General features: G+C 48.5%; 6 protein-coding genes across 6 annotated transcripts; 3 read left to right on the forward strand and 3 right to left on the reverse strand.

Annotated features, from left to right (window-relative positions):
* Positions 1-1,970: 1,970 nt before the first annotated feature.
* PFICI_11066 (uncharacterized protein) lies at positions 1,971-3,781 on the forward strand (the record flags this gene model as incomplete). Its single annotated transcript, XM_007839647.1, has 4 exons — positions 1,971-2,058; positions 2,116-2,893; positions 2,950-3,326; positions 3,393-3,781. 4 exons carry the CDS (start codon positions 1,971-1,973, stop codon positions 3,779-3,781), a joined length of 1,632 nt encoding a protein of 543 aa, XP_007837838.1.
* Positions 3,782-4,211: 430 nt separating this feature from the next.
* PFICI_11067 (Ubiquitin-conjugating enzyme) lies at positions 4,212-4,804 on the reverse strand (the record flags this gene model as incomplete). Its single annotated transcript, XM_007839648.1, has 2 exons — positions 4,212-4,465; positions 4,561-4,804. The coding sequence occupies 2 exons, from the start codon at positions 4,802-4,804 to the stop codon at positions 4,212-4,214; spliced, it is 498 nt and encodes a 165-aa protein (XP_007837839.1).
* A 957-nt stretch (positions 4,805-5,761) lies between these two features.
* On the forward strand, positions 5,762-7,441 carry PFICI_11068 (uncharacterized protein; the record flags this gene model as incomplete). Its single annotated transcript, XM_007839649.1, has 4 exons — positions 5,762-5,824; positions 5,889-5,919; positions 5,978-6,119; positions 6,178-7,441. The coding sequence occupies 4 exons, from the start codon at positions 5,762-5,764 to the stop codon at positions 7,439-7,441; spliced, it is 1,500 nt and encodes a 499-aa protein (XP_007837840.1).
* A 975-nt stretch (positions 7,442-8,416) lies between these two features.
* On the forward strand, positions 8,417-10,552 carry PFICI_11069 (uncharacterized protein; the record flags this gene model as incomplete). The annotated part of the gene is made up of 1 exon (XM_007839650.1): positions 8,417-10,552. One exon carries the CDS (start codon positions 8,417-8,419, stop codon positions 10,550-10,552), a length of 2,136 nt encoding a protein of 711 aa, XP_007837841.1.
* A 777-nt stretch (positions 10,553-11,329) lies between these two features.
* On the reverse strand, positions 11,330-12,457 carry PFICI_11070 (uncharacterized protein; the record flags this gene model as incomplete). The annotated part of the gene is made up of 4 exons (XM_007839651.1): positions 11,330-11,607; positions 11,663-12,009; positions 12,075-12,301; positions 12,353-12,457. The coding sequence occupies 4 exons, from the start codon at positions 12,455-12,457 to the stop codon at positions 11,330-11,332; spliced, it is 957 nt and encodes a 318-aa protein (XP_007837842.1).
* Positions 12,458-13,340: 883 nt separating this feature from the next.
* PFICI_11071 (uncharacterized protein) lies at positions 13,341-15,500 on the reverse strand (the record flags this gene model as incomplete). Its single annotated transcript, XM_007839652.1, has 3 exons — positions 13,341-13,757; positions 13,819-14,503; positions 14,563-15,500. 3 exons carry the CDS (start codon positions 15,498-15,500, stop codon positions 13,341-13,343), a joined length of 2,040 nt encoding a protein of 679 aa, XP_007837843.1.
* Positions 15,501-16,014: the final 514 nt, after the last annotated feature.

Raw genomic sequence — 16,014 nt, forward strand, 5'->3', positions numbered from 1 at the left:
GAGTCAGGATTCACAATCATCTCCCTATTTGCAAGCATTCGTAATGTCCCTGCCGCTGTAAGATAATTATGATGCACCGAAATGTTTTCATGGGCCTATTGGAACAATTGAGATTTTGGCGATATACATTGGCGGTATTACCTTTAGCATTCGCAATACAGATGACGCTGGAACAAGCAATGCAATATCACTACGACGGGGGGCTGAGCATCCAGCAATGATAAGGCTGAGCACATAATGGGCTGTTGAGGGAGGGCGGTGGCCTTTTGGATCTGCTGGAAGTGCTGGCAGGTCAGAGTATATTTCACTCAATTACACACGTATGCATGTGCGCGAGACGCGTCGTCCATATCCCGATCCGATGGCACCCGTTGTATCCCTGTCCCGGCGACGGTTGGCCCTACATTCGCCCATGTTCGCAAGGACAGCATCCGACAACTTTTTGTGCGTATGACGAGTAGTATTGCTTTTGATCTCGTGACCTGCGTGCCGAAGCCGAACAATGATTCGCGGTCATCGGCCGGGGGTGGGAATCTCGTCTCGCATGTCGTAAGGAGCGGTACATGACCACACGGGGAGCAACTGGGGATTTCCAGCAGCAAGAAAAGATGCGGGTGAAGAGGCGCCGAGAAGACGCCGGGACCCGATTCTTTTCTCCTCCCCCCAGAAAACCCGCTTTGACTCCGCGATTTGTTCGTTTTTTTTGTGGTTCGCAAACCCCAGGCTTCAGCTAATCAGGTCGGTCAGAGCTGCCAGTTGCTCAAAGCCTACCTTGACTTTTGCAAGACGAGAGAATTGTTTGAATGACCATGACGTCAGTCATCGTGCTCAGGTCCGCTTATAGCTTCGGTCGGGTTTCCGAAAGAGGCAACCCGAAAGAGCCCCAAAAGCGGATTTTCTGAGCGAGCGACATGGGGCTCGATCCTTTTTGATTTGAATTCGAGGATTTTAGTTCAAATTCGATCTGGTAAAGACGCGGCTCAAGAATAAAGTGACCGTGTACCTGACAAAAGAGACCAATGCCAACTACAGCTTTTCACATGAGTAGTGCATGTACTTAGGGTATTCAGAGTAGTATTGTACTTTTTAGAGCACCATTGTGCTGAACTACCACCCCGAAATGTCTTGGTAAACTCCGGGATATATCCTTTTTCATTGCGGCTCTGAAATCGAGCCAAAAAGACTCTGTGGATCCTTTATCCAATCACCATCGGCAACTTGCAAGATACCATTACCTGTCTCTCGTAAGACAACTGGATACATACAGAGAAAAAGTCGGTCACTTATGCTAGCGCCGGCAGCCTCGTTAATAAGAAAAGAATAAGAAAAGGCCTCGGACACAATGTACAAATGGGTTAATTTGCTACATAGTGTACACTACACCAGCGGACCCTCCCACCCATCCCAAACAACCATCCCAACCAACCATCAACATGGATCACAAGCAAGGAGTTGCGGTATGGAGTCGAGAATTGTGGATCTAGTGCCGCCCACAATATGCATCCCTTCTTCCTATCATGCCTATGCATCATCAAGTTGGTTGGGTTTCGTACAAGGCGTAAACTGGGCAGACTGAACAAGTGCCATCTGCCATGGGCAAGGCCCAGGTGTGCTTTTTCGGGATGATGTGAGAAAAGATCGACATGCATGCTTGCCGTAAATTATATTACCAGCCAAGACTAGTCGAACGGTCAAGAGCCTTGGCGCATCCATGGACCGCGATGAATTATTATGACGGAGTTTGCGAGAGGGAAAAAAAGAAAGCGAGTGAGAGACACGGTGATGCTCCGTCGTAATAGATACAAATACTCGCCGCCATCCGCGTGTTCGCCTGGCTGGTATTGAAGACGATCTTTCGATAGACTCTCCCTTTTATCACTTTGTTAGTGTTTTCTGCTTTGCAGTCCTCTTGATCGCATGAGAGACTCATAGTTGCCCCATCTGAAATCTCACTTGGACTGAAAGCAACCATGAAGAAGTACTTTGGCCTACGGGGCAAAGCCCTCAACTATGCCGTTGGTATCATAGCAGGATGTGACTTTCTGCTGTTTGGTTATGGTAAGCATCAAATAACAAGTATACCACTAAAATTCAACATGCTGAACGCAAAAACAGACCAGGGTGTAATGGGAGGTATCCTCACCATGACCCAGTTCCTCTCCGTGTTCCCGGACATCAACCCTGACGAGGAGGGCATCACGAGAGAGCTCGAGTCGACGCGCGCGACCAACCAAGGCATCGCCGTGGCCGCCTACAACCTGGGCTGCTTCCTGGGCGCCGTCATCACCATCTTTATCGGCAACCCCCTCGGACGCAAGCGCATGATTATGCTCGGCACCTCCATCATGGTCGTGGGCGCCATCCTGCAGGCCTCGGCAACCACCCTGCCGCACCTCATTGTCGGGCGCATCATTACCGGCCTGGGCAACGGCGGCAATACTTCGACCATTCCGACCTGGCAGTCCGAGACGTCGCGGGCGCACAAGCGCGGCAAGCTCGTCATGATTGAGGGCGCCTTGATCTCGTGCGGCATCATGATTTCGTACTGGATCGACCTGGGCTTCAGCTTCCTCGACGGCACCGTGGCCTGGCGCACGCCCCTCGCCTTTCAGATTGTCTTTTGTGTCATCATCCTGTCTACCATCTGGGGCCTGCCCGAGTCCCCGCGCTGGCTCATCCTCAAGGGCCGCGAGGACGACGCCCGCGACGTTCTGGCCGCGCTGGCCGACACCGACATTCACGACAAGGAGGTCGAGAACGAGTTCATGGCCATCAAGGACGCCGTTGTGGAAATGAGCAAGGGCTCCTTTGCCGACTTGTTCACCATGGGCAAGGAGAGAAACTTTCACCGCATCGTGCTGGCTTACACGAACCAAATGTTCCAGCAGATCAGGTACAGTCTCTCCATTTGTGCACTTGATGAATTCTTAGACTAATTTTAAATACTAGTGGTATCAACCTCATCACCTACTACGCACCTGTCATCTACTCGGGTCTTGGCATGTCGGCTTTCCTATCGAGGCTGCTAGCTGCCCTCAATGGCACCGAGTACTTCCTCGCCTCCTGGCCGGCCGTCTTCCTCGTCGAGCGCGTGGGCCGTCGCAAGCTCATGCTCTTTGGCGCCGCTGGTCAGGCCGCCACCATGGCCGTCTTGGCTGGTGCAAACTCGCAGCCTGATAACTCGAGCTGCCAGATTGCCGCCATTGTGTTCCTGTTTGTCTTTAACAGCTTCTTTGCTGTCGGTTGGCTCGGTATGACTTGGTTGTACCCGGCAGAAATTGTGCCCTTGAGAATCAGAGCACCTGCCAACGCCCTGTCGACTTCTGGTAAGTTTTCAAATCGGGTTTGAATTGATCTTGATATATGAGGAACTGGGCTAACATGTTCCCTAGCCAACTGGATCTTCAACTTTCTCGTTGTCATGATCACACCAATCGCCTTTGATTCGATTAGCTACAACACGTACACAATCTTTGCCGTCATCAACGCCTTCATGGTGCCGTCCGTCTACTTCTTCTACCCAGAGACGGCGTACCGGTCGCTCGAGGAGATGGACACCATCTTCCACAAGGCTCCCGGAGCCAAGGGCTGGCTCAGCGTCGTGGGCGTCGCCCGCCGCGAGCCCCGCCGCTACGGCAAGCACGGCGAGCTGCTCATTGAGTACGAAAAGACGGACGAGCACAAGGCCCACGTCGGCCACGTCGATTACCCTAGCGATGGCCAGCCCTCGCCGGATGCCGAAAAGGCTCGCAGTGGTGGCGTCCTTGGTTCTGACCTCTAAATGTTGGTACCGCTTTTTGTTGGTTCGATACATGCGAACTTTCTTTTGGGATGTTACAATAGATTGGAGGAGTATATGAATTAGCCTGTGAGCTCCTCGGATTGAGCCCGGCAATGAATGAACGATGGAAGAGGAGAAGAGTCCGTTGTGGGACCACAAAAGGTGAACAAACGCCTTGCTATGCATTTTTGCTAAATCATGAATGAGATACCCCTTTGCCCTTGCAGTTATACTGTCTTCTTGGTGCATCTGAATTTGACCCTAAACCATCTGCCATGTGCATGTTACATGTATGGTGATCCAAGCCAGGTATAATGGTTTCGTCGCCCTCACGGATACAGTAATCGTCGGTCCAGACGAGAGCATCGAGAGGCCATGTGTACATCTTCTTCCTTTCTCCACACTATCCATATGCGAGGGTCCTCCCAACTTATAGACCCAGCATCCTCCGCACACCATCGCGGACCTTCTTTTCGTACTCGGCCCGCTGGTTGCGCCACATCTTGGCTGCCTCGACATTGGCGGGCGATTCGTCGTTGGGCTCGGCCAGCATGCTCATGACCGAGATGAGAATCTTCTCGACGCTCTGGATCGGGCTCCAGCGCTCCGACGCATGCTCGTAGTGGTTCGGGTCGTCGCCTGGCGGGTGGAGGATCGATATGCAGACCAGGCCGCTTGGGTAGACTGTATTTGGGGCAATCAGTTAGCCCTTTCTCTCCTAGTTTCCAGAACCCCCGGTACTGCCACCCGCAAGTGAGAGTGCCTCCGACTTGTCTTACCATTTGGGTGAAAGATCTCGCCCAGGAACTTCATGCTCGGTGGCGCGAGTGGGTAGTCCTTGGGGAACTTGAGCTCGGCAGGAAAGACGCCGCCCTCAAAGGGGGTGCCTTCCGGGCCCTGGATCAAGGCCTCCCAGTGCAGCAGGTCGTCTTCTGACACTGGTCCTGCCGTGATGCCATCTGGTGGGTTGTTGGTGAGCGCGCGATACTCCTGAAGGAGCCGGCGGTGGGCGGTCGACGCCATTTGGGAGGAGGGTTCTTTGGTTGGAGTGACCGGTGTGATTCTTTAGAATTTCGAGCTATCTGGTCGCGACAGTCGGTATATATATATACAAGGAATTTGGCGTCTTCGAGATCGCAGGAGAAGAAGTACGAGGTCCCAATCCGGAACAGAGGTCAATGTCTGGTTATGGAGTGTAAGAAGTAAAGGTTGGAAGGGCGGCTGGTGACACAGCGATAAGAGAGCCCACCTGCGTGCCGAGCGTGCGGCTCATCCCAACCCCACTAACACCCCGCGCTATTGCACAAGCATCGTGGCAACGTGGTTGGGGTTGGAAAGAGTCGCAATCTACGTACTATACGTACTACGGTGGGTTATTTTGGATAGGTACACAGACTTGGCCAAAATCAACCCAGCGTCATTTGCTTTTGCTTTCCTGCAGCTGTGACTACAAGTTCTATATACATGGAAATGCTGAGGTAAGTACAAAGTCTATTCAAGTTGTTATTACCCTGACGCATTTGTATCTGGAATGCACGGAGCACGAATACAAAACGGATTGAGAAAGGAAAAGAAAACTATCAAGTTATAGAACTATTCTCCATTCATAAATGATCCTGCGATTTGTATAGTGACGAGCATGAAAAGAGCAGTGTGATATTCTCCAGGAAAACTAAATAACACAGAGCAACTTCTGCGATTATAGTCCAACGGCCAATCTAGACCCGCCCCAAAATGGTCGCTCTACTCCAGGGTCCTATCGGGTGCACGAGCCGCTATCCAGACAGTGCACTCAAAATTTCTGGTCTTCTCTTGGGTCTTTCTCGGTCGTCATATTTGCAGGTGCCAAACTCATTCTGTTGCCATCATCGCACAGCATCATTTCAATCGGGACGCTGAAATTATTTACAATTCTTCTTTCTGTATCCTGAAACATACATCTAGATCTATAGATTTGACCTCAAACAACCTCAAATCAACATGTCGAAGAGGCCCAAGGCTTTTCTCAAGCAGCAGGCAAAGCCTAAGCAGAAGAAGGAACAGGTACAAACGGACATAACCCATAACGTAAAATGGCATTTTGAGACACCCTGCTAACTCAGACTAGACCTTCAATTCTGCAGATGACTGGCTCCAAGGTGAGTAAATATGTATGCACAAGAAAGAACACAATTATTGATACTGACACATAAATAGCCGGTGTTGATTATGAAGAGGCCGCGGGCAAGTGGCGAGCGGGTGATAGCGCCAAGTCAATGAGATTCTTCCAACGCTCAATCGAGGCCTACGACCAAGGACTCAAGGCATTTCCTTCCAGCTTGGATCTTGCCTACAACAAGTAAGAGTGTCTCTGCCTTTCATAACATTGTACTCCAATCTTGCTAACGGGCGGTTAGGGCTCGCGTTTTGCTCGAGGTGGCAACACACCCAATCTTGGTGGAACAGATCAAGGGCCCACTCATCAACACCCTCCGCGAGGCACTGGATGCCCACCGCTACGCCCTGAAATTAGACCCTGATAATGCAGATGCTCTTTTCAACACGGCCCAGGTTCTAACCAGTATTGCCGAGGAGGTTGCCAACGATGATGATGCGCCAAACCAGGAAGCATTGAAGCTGCTCCACGAGGCTTCTGATCTGCAGGCAAAATGCTACTCGATTCAAGAGATGAAGCTTCAAGAGAGCATTGAACAGGAACGTCTGGCCAACGAGCAAGCTGCCAGCATAGAGACAGAGAGTGAGGCAGCCGCTGCCCCGGCCGCCGAAGAGTCGCATGACCACGAGTCCCACGACGATGAAGAGGACGAGCAATGGTTCACAGTCGTGGAGCCCGTTACACGCGACAGTCTCATCGATACACTGGTTGCTCAGCTCAACACCCTCACTACCTTCTGTAGCATCTTGACAGACAATCCTGAGATCGCCCCACCTGCAACGCTACCCATGATCGAAGAACACTCTACCCAACTTGTTCAAAAGATCCCGTCGCTAGTGCAAGACAAGCCGGAAAGACTGCAGGAGATTTCCTTCTCAAAGGCCAACTTTGCCTCTGTACTCCTGGAAGCTGGTTTCAAGACGGGCAAGGTCGATGCTGCAACATACAAGAAAGAGCGCGATGCCGCCTTCAACGTTCCAGAGCTCGTGTCAAACGGCACGGCAGAGATTATGCTGTCCAATGCACGATCACTGCTTTCATTCAACTCGGCATTGGCTGATGTTTATTCAAACGAGGGAGCGCTCCGATGGAATGCTTTGACCGAGAGTATCCAACACCTTGCCACGGCATCGAAAATCCAAGGCATTGAACAGTCCGAGCTGGCCTTGACTCACCTTTTGCGGGGAGATGCGAACCTGTTCCTATACGCTCTTGCATTGCCTCCGGTATCGCACCAGTCCGCCATCACCAACGCAGCTAATCTGGCCAAGAATGCCGAGGTGTTTTACCGCAACGCGAGCAAACTCTCAGGCGCTCGGGAGGAAAAGGCCGTCGCAGCCTTGCGCTCAACGGTCTCGCAGCATCTGCAACAACAGGTGGCACAGGGCACTCCACTCGACATCGGTGCGATAGTGAGTTCGAGCCCAAGCGGCCCGCAATGGGCTGTAGAGCAACTCGAGGACATGGTGGCAGAGGGATTGCTGCCACAAAGTTTAACGATCTAGAGTAGAATGAAATAAATATTTCTTTGAGAGAGTTTGATCTGCAGCAGGCTTGAATGCCTAGTTTCATAATGACATTACACTAAAATCTCCACAGATGAGCCTGATCACCATCCTGTCTCGATAGTGGCCTACAGGAAACATGGATAAACATAATATATATTTCCCTATTTGGATAATTATGGGAGGACCAGAAAAGCTCCATGTAAATCCCAACATCATATTTAGGAAGCATGAGCCAGAATATAGGCCTTGACGTAATGTCTATTTCCTTTCCTCTTAATTCACCATGCTATGCACAATCCATTAAACTTAAGTATGACACTCGACTACACTCAGTAAAATAAGCCAATTTTTATATATATCGCTAATCGATTCTTGAATCCGATTTATTACAATTCGAGTAAAAGCTCTTGCAGTTATCAGTCAGCAATTATATAAGCGGTTTAAGTGAGAGCTGACGCAAGGCTCAGTTGCACCCAGGAGAAATGCTTGTACCATCTGGTTAACAACATCTGGAAGAAAGAAAAGCAATGGAAGTTCTAGCCCCATGGCCCAGCCAATCATTGCTCTATGGTGCCGTACACCATTTGCTAGGCCAATTACGGTAGTCGCACAGATCTGAGCCCTCGCTAATTTGTTACTTGAGTTACAGAAAAATGCACCCAAATGACCAGGCTTCGCATTATGCACTAAGCCACACACCTTTGTGGTACATATCATTTTAGGTAGCCATTCGACCCAACACAGCCAAGGCATAATCGGTGTCGTACAGAAATGAGGGGGAAAAGTGTTACTCATAAGTGTCTCGTTGACACCCTTTTCTCCCCGCCCGTTTGCTGTTAGGGCAGATACCCCCCCCATGCAAACCCGATTGATGCTCCATACTGCGTTTTTACTTCTAGCTCGCCGATTTCAGACGTCCCCAGACCATTCTCTTACGACGGAGCAAAAGCAAAGTCGTGCAGACTTTCAAAGATGAGTGCCGACGTTATTCACGCGGCCGGGCAGGAGCCGGCGAAGGGTTCTACATTGGAATACGACCGTTTCGAAGATGCCTCGGAAGAGATACGACTTGTGGAAATTGTTCACCACACAGACCAATGTCTCAAACTGAAGTTGCGCAAATTCAAAATTGCCAATGCTCCAGAATACAATGCGATATCGTATACGTGGGGTGATGCAGGAGTAACGGTCGAGATCATCGTCAACGATCAGACGAAGCATATCACACGAAACTGTCGATTCGCCCTCGAGCAAGTTCATTGGCATAGTCATCTGAATCAACCGCACCCAGTCTACTTCTGGATCGATTCGATTTGTATCAATCAGGATGATGACGAGGAGAAGAAGCACCAAGTTGCAATGATGAGTCGCATCTATACACAAGCAGTCAAAGTGTTGGCTTGCATAGGCGACCACCAAGACAACAGCGAAGATCTTGCCACGACCTTGGCGGCAGCGAGGGATTTTGCTGAGCAATGCAAAAACGGGCAATACTTTTCTAATGCAGAGAAAAGTTGGTCCAGGATAAATGATAAAACCACATTGGGTGCGGTTAAATCGTTTATTTGTAACACGCTTGAACGTAAAGACGGTGGAGAATTGTTGATGAGAAGGTTTTTGGATACATTTTACGATTTCTCAGCACGTCAATATTGGACACGGCTCTGGATTATCCAAGAAGTAGCGGCATCAAAACACCTCGAAGTTCTATGTGGCTTCGATAAGTTTTCAAGACCGGACATCTTTCTACTTGACTGGATTGCCACTTCTTATAGGTGGTCTTTCTATGTTCGCATCAACGCTCCCAGAGGTTCATTCTACAACAGTAACATGACTTCCTTCGATCGTGACGACGCCTTCTCGTTTCTCACATTTGTTCTAAACCGCAATTCGAAAGATCGAATCCCAGCTATAGACATATTCTCCTCGAGGATCCAATTTGGATGTTCACGACCGGAAGACCGAGTATACGGCATGTTGGATCTGGTAGAATGGCCCAATGTCGAGCCCTCTATCAAACTCGAACCAGTCTATGGGCCGTGTGCCAATATGGATGTAGCTGAATATTTTCTCAGCTATGTCGACTACACATATCGCCAATATCCACCAATCTTTAAGGGACTCGAGATCTCCCATGACTTGAGTAAGATGGAGACACTAATCAAGGATCGATCTGTTGAATTACCGACACCTCAAGCCACACCAGGAAAGTACTCGACACGGATGTACGATCTTGACATAAACAGCTGCGAAATTTTGTCCAGAAAAAATATGGACAGGCTCACTGCGGAACTAGTTCGCATCAAGACCACCACTCGCGACTTCCATCCAACAACTGATATGATCAACAATGCACCCCAGTTGTTATACTCGGAGTCTGACATCGCGGGTTTACTTTGCAGTAAAGCCCGAGAAAACGATTTGATAGTCAAGACTCCCTTTTCAAAAGGGCTTCTTGTGTTACGGGAAACCGGAAATTCCAACGAGTACGATATTATTGGACAAGGGTTGTTGCTTGCAGGATTTGACTTCCCTGAAACACGGCTACTGCTTGTGGAAACTCGCGAAAGATATGCGAATGAATTGATCAACCACTACATTCGTCTGATGTGGATTCAAGCGGATTTGGGGACTGGGGCATCTGATAGATACGAATTTCGACGCGAAAACCTTTACAGGGAACGTTTTGCAGGCTGTCTCGATGTGCTTCAAAAATATTATGGAGTGAGATTAGAATCATCAGTCCATGAAGAAGAACCACAACCGAGCATGATATCGGAAGAAATATCATCAAGCACCATTGGATTCGGTGACGATCTCTTCGAGCAGCCTCATCCTGAGAAAAGAGGGCAGCACGTTTTGAGCCAGATTAGAAGCCTTTTGAGACGCTTTGAGGAGATACAAAGGATTGCAAAGCAGGACAAGCAAAGTTTAGACCAACAAGGTCGGAAAATTGGCTGGAGACAAACTTTCATTTTGAAGCTTGAGCCACTCGAGATGTTGCTCCTGGCGTGCCAGGATCTGGAGAAAGACGGAACCCGCAATGAGGATAAGATGATGGGGAGACTCAAGACCAAAGTGTACGGCACAGTTATTGCCGAGGACTAATCTACCTTATATGAGATATTAGAAGTTGGAGGTCGGAACACAGTTGTGCTGCGAATGGAGACCGATACTGCCCGCCGTTGGGAAGAAGGGGAGGGAGGTTCTGAAACATGATTCTCAATGGCAAGCGATGCAAGGATAGAAATCCCCCGTCGCGCGTCTTCCCGTCGGCCCCATAATACTCTACACTTATGATCCATACCCTGTAAGCCGCCAGAGTGTGCTGCTAGCAATGAAATTGATTGTCTGGTAGAGAAGCGATCATTTTGCCCATTCGGGAAATCTTCTGGCTATTGCTTCCAGAAGCCATGGACATGATCAAATCACTTTGACACCAAAACTATCTGCACGTTCGATAGAGCCGCCAACCGGGGCTACCGTCCTTGCTTTTTATACGGTATGAGATGATCCATGAGCAGAGGCAACTACACCACAACAAATCAGATTTGAACTATATATAAATTGCATCTCCATATCACCTATATAACACGATGTGACATATTCTTGAGCACAAACTATTGTCAGATCTGGTCTGCCCTGCTTTAGTTTTACTGGTAAACCGCTATCAGCGTGTTGCTTCAATGTATTAATCTTATATAATAATCAATAAATGGGGGTTTTGTGCTTTTAAATCTTAGAAAAGTCGTCACACAATAGTTCCAAAACACCACGGCCATGGTATGAACCCATATCAGTTACTGATATTGTGAAACTACATCCATAAAATAACCTAAACTCTATTAATCTCACCATTGCAAATTTCCGAGCTATGCCCACCTCTCACGATGCAGTGTCCGATTTTTCCCGACTGGAAGAACTACCCCAGGCAAATACCATCACCTCCCTCATTGTTGTCAGTTTTATATCTGGGAATCTACTATTCAGACTCCCCATATCAGGCACACGGTAATGGCCACAACCTGCGAGGTAGTGTACTTTGGCAATGAATGCCTCGTCCTCCTTGATACCCAAACCTATCGGGGGAAATCTCGAAGCAAATGATATTTTGCCTGCGAAGAGAGTCTCCAACGAATCATTTGCCACTTCAAATTTGCAGCCTGCGAGGACGAGTAAGCCTTACATGTATTTATCTTTCGAAAAGCTTTCACTTACCTCTGACTTCTTCTGCAAGTTTCACGAGATCTCCAAAAGTCATTTCGTTGCCAACAATGGTCGTGATCTTGGACCAAGTGGGTAGTTCCATCATTCGAGACACAAATCTCCCAAGGTCCCGCGTCGTGATGAAAGTTGCCATTGTGGTCGCATCCCCAGGGATGACAGCCCACTTGTTCGCCAAGTCTACAATATTGATCCACGGATGCAGAGTCGTCTGGTAGTGAGGCATTCCATAATAATCAATAAACCACCCATTCGCGACGCGCGTGTATTCGAGGTTGCTTTTCTCCAGCACCTCGATTGCGTCAAATGTATGTTTAGCCAGTGGGTTGAGTTCAATATGTCTATATGCCTCAGTCAGTCAAAGGGTTAACCGCCTTATCCAAAACAATGGTTGCTCGTCTCTTACTCTTGGCGGTGAAGCATATCAAAACTAGCCATGACAAACCGACGTGTAGCGGCGGCCTTGTCTGCAGCGTGGATCAGATTGATTTGGACTTGACTGGCTGCGGCTGTAAGGGTCCCGATGGCGCAGATGACCGTATCGATTTGGAGCTCGTCCAGCTTGCGCGCCATGCCGTCCACATTGGCATAATCCATGGCGACAAAGGACAATGAATCTATAGGACTTTGGTCCTGTAAAATAATCAGAATAAAAGATCAAAAGGGGGGTTGAGGGAATCATACTTTTCGAGAGAGAACATAGATTTTGTGCTTATTATCCGAGACAAGTCCGTCGGTAATGGCTTTACCGACCTGCCCGGCGCCTCCAGCAACAGCGATAATCCCCATAGTGAAGCTGATAGAAAGAATAGAGAGTTCTTTGCAAAGAAGTGAAGCAACAAAAAGATTCCTGTCCTACGCAGATTGTGGTTTGCGGAGCGTAGCTTTATATAAGGTAAACACCTGATTTCGGCATCAGGACAACCTAACAAACATCGCTAAATACGGTCCCTCGTGATTCCGGGCAGGAAGTATCGAAAGTTTCAGTGACTACCACGAATCAGGCAAACGACTTTTTAGTTTATAAATATAGCATCAAAGTTGAGAGCCATCGGTTTTTCATGAGAGCTCAAAACTTAGCACGAGATCCTCGACCAGGCAGACAAGCTGGACGAGGTTGGTTTAAATACCATAAACGGGATAGCACTGGTGTAGCTGGTTATGCTACCAGCACGCTAGTTGAATCAACTGCCCCATTTAGATTTAGTCATTTGTCACTGCATTTAAACTTTAATCTCAGCTTTCCCTTACAAGTCTTTGACCTCGGTTTTATCAACCACAGCTTTATATATTAAATGAATGGTATTAGTAAAAGACTTTATTTGTAATACTAAAATTAAATCATTTTCCTTCTCTGAAGAATTCCGCAAACCCACAGGGGTTTAGTGGGATGCAATGCAAGAGACATCTGACTGAGAGCTTCGCAGCATTTAATCTTAAATTTGCATAATGTAACTCTAGAGCCGCATTGCTTAGATAATCTCGCCCAATTTTGTATCGTGGGCCTCGAATTGTAATGGCCCTTATGAATGGTCCTTATTACCGTGTGATTCTATCTGAGTTGTGACTTGATATGCACGGTCTTCGGATGAATCTCATCATTCTGTTCCTCTTGTCTATCCGAGTTCACATTGCAACTGGCAGATGCCGTGTTGTCGAGTTCTCGGGTTGTTTAGCGGCTTGAAATGGGCTCAGTAGCCTCTTGCCCGCTAGGAGTAATCTCGCTATTATACGAGCTAGCTGTGTCCCCCGCATCCTCGCCACTGGATACATCGGAGACTATACGAGGGTGGTCAGGCTTGGATGTGTCCAAAGTCCCAAGTCTGGCATCTCCGCGGATCAGGGGAATAGTTTTGGTACAGCTTGACCATGCACCAATTCCGATTTCCTCATGTACAAGGCGTTGTAGCTGTAAAGTCTCGTTCAGATTCCATTCCAGACAGGTGTCTTGGTTGAGTTTCCGGTGCCTCCTCACAAGACTTGTCAGGGATTCTAGACTGAGTGAGAGGATGATGGAAATCATTCCTAAAACGAAGATGAACAGTAGGCCGAATACACTGAACGATGTATGATAGGGGCTGAGAGCTTTCTGGAACGAGACTAGTAAGAAGCTGTTGGAGGAGCTTGCTATGTGCAACGATGAAACATACCTGGCTAGAGCATAGGCTTTGCTCCTCCGTGTTATTGGGCGTATGCAACCATTTCAAGTCTCCGGGGTCGACGTCGGTGCCTCTAGCTGCATCTCCCGGTGCTCTCTGAAGTGCTGCTAGAATGCTCGCGAACCAATACTCGACGTCTCCTTGCCACTGTTCATCTGTAATGCCTCGTTGTATTCCGTCTTGAATCCACGCTCTCGCAATCAAGGACAGCTCTCGTGTACCCACAATATCCAGTAGCATAGCCGGGGCGTCGAATATGTTGCTGGCGTACCACTGGAATGTATTCCATGATTCCTCGTCCGTGAACACTTTTTTGGCTGATTCTTGGAGATCAAAGAAACCGGTAAGTTCTGTACATTGTGTGCCTGTATCCGACCCCACTTTGCAATACTGTTCGCGTGATACGCAAGCCAAAGGAGAAGCCGGCGTATTGGCCCCATACAAGGTTGATGTACTATTGTCCGAGTAATATCTTATCTTCGATTTCGGATCAGTGGCCTCGTACCAAAGGTCGCTCACCGGCCCCCCCTCATACAAGACGCTATTTGCTTGTAGAACTATGAGACTTAAAGTTGAGTCTGGTACGTCCAATTGTGGAATGGGAAGCCAGCCCCAGATATCTGAAACGACGCTCCCATTTGCATATGGGGCCCAAATTCTACTGTTACGACATGCACTGTCAGTATCTCGCTACATCTTTTGAAACAAGGCTTTTCCAAGAAGACGGAATCTTACTTCAGGGTATAGTCAGCGATAGCCAATGATCCATCCGCCTTCGTCTCTGCATAGGCATCGTTCGACGCTTCATAAGTAAAGTCGTTTCCATCGGCGATGTCTTGCCCATAGAAGTATTGAGTATTAGATCTGGTAGCTGACGTGTTGTGAACGTTGGTGTAGTTGTCCGTAACCAAGGGGGCACAATGGAGTGTTGTCCGGTATTTCATGCGTTGCGAAGGAGGGCCGTTCCAACCCAAGTCTTCAAGACTGTCGAGGTAACCAGTATCGAGCTCGATATTTCTGTCTTGACTCTTGCAGATGCTACTTTCAAACGGACAAGTCGCAGTTCTGTTGACGCTGTAGGACAACGTTCGTCGGATGTATGAATTACATCCTAGCGACTTTGAAGCAGTGAGCAAGGGCAGCGCGTAACAATCCCTCGCATATACCAAGTCGTTCTGTTGAACAATAGCATTGCCCGCATGAAATGTCGATGTAGTCCAATGGCAGTCCTTGCCCATGATTAAAATCTCATTATCTCGAGCCACTGCCGAGGAGAAACCGGAAGCGACAGCCAGACCAATAGCTAGAGTAAGTGCTCCGGCTAGGATTGGTACGATGCGAAAGCACGTACGCTGACCGTCTTTCCGCCAGGCCCAAGCGAGATTGGAGAAGAGCTTGAAGCCCAGCAAAGGGCTTTGAGCATTTCGTAAGATTGCCTGCTGTTGATGGTACATGGCATCGCGTGGTGTCGTTGGAGTCGAGAAGGTGTGATATAGGGCAAAGCACAATATGCGCCACAAGCTTGTTCCTATAATGGTGGTGAAGAATGCAACGAACGCAATGAGGAGCGTGGCCTGACTTTGTGGGAGAGTAATGGTGGCTCCAAGAACACTACCGTACGACCAGTTGACCCATATGCCATTGTATGCGACATAATTGAGTGTACCCGACATATTGGCAGAGACAACTACAATGCTCACACACGTTGTCGCCAATGTCGGCCCTCAAAGTAAATGTAGCGAAGTTCGATGAGACGTGAAAAGATATGATAGGTATGGGTAATAGTTGTTGTATTAGTTGAGTTGTTCGCATCCAACAGAGGGTCAAAGATATATACATGTGTGGAGAAGCGCTCTACTTATTCCTACATTTTGACTGTATATAGACTCCACGGCTGAGATGAAATCTCCATTAAAATACGCGGCTGACTGCATAGCAGCAGTGACGACTCGTGCAACCAATCAAGTCGAAACATTGTAGACATTGGAGGGACTGCCGAAAAGGATTCCGAAGTCCTTCGCAGATCTATGCGATTTATTGGACCTCGTCGCCTCGGCGTGTCTGCATGTAAATTGGCGCAGGGGCCAAGATGAGAGAGCCTGCAGCTATTCGATGCTAGATTGGAACAATTTAGGAATTCAGTGCAGCTTGGCTGAATGTGGGGGCTAAGAGCCTTACACAGCATGA

The sequence above is a fragment of the Pestalotiopsis fici genome (genome assembly GCF_000516985.1).
Source record: "Pestalotiopsis fici W106-1 unplaced genomic scaffold PFICI_Scf_8, whole genome shotgun sequence".
Taxonomy (NCBI): Eukaryota; Fungi; Ascomycota; class Sordariomycetes; order Amphisphaeriales; family Sporocadaceae; genus Pestalotiopsis; species Pestalotiopsis fici.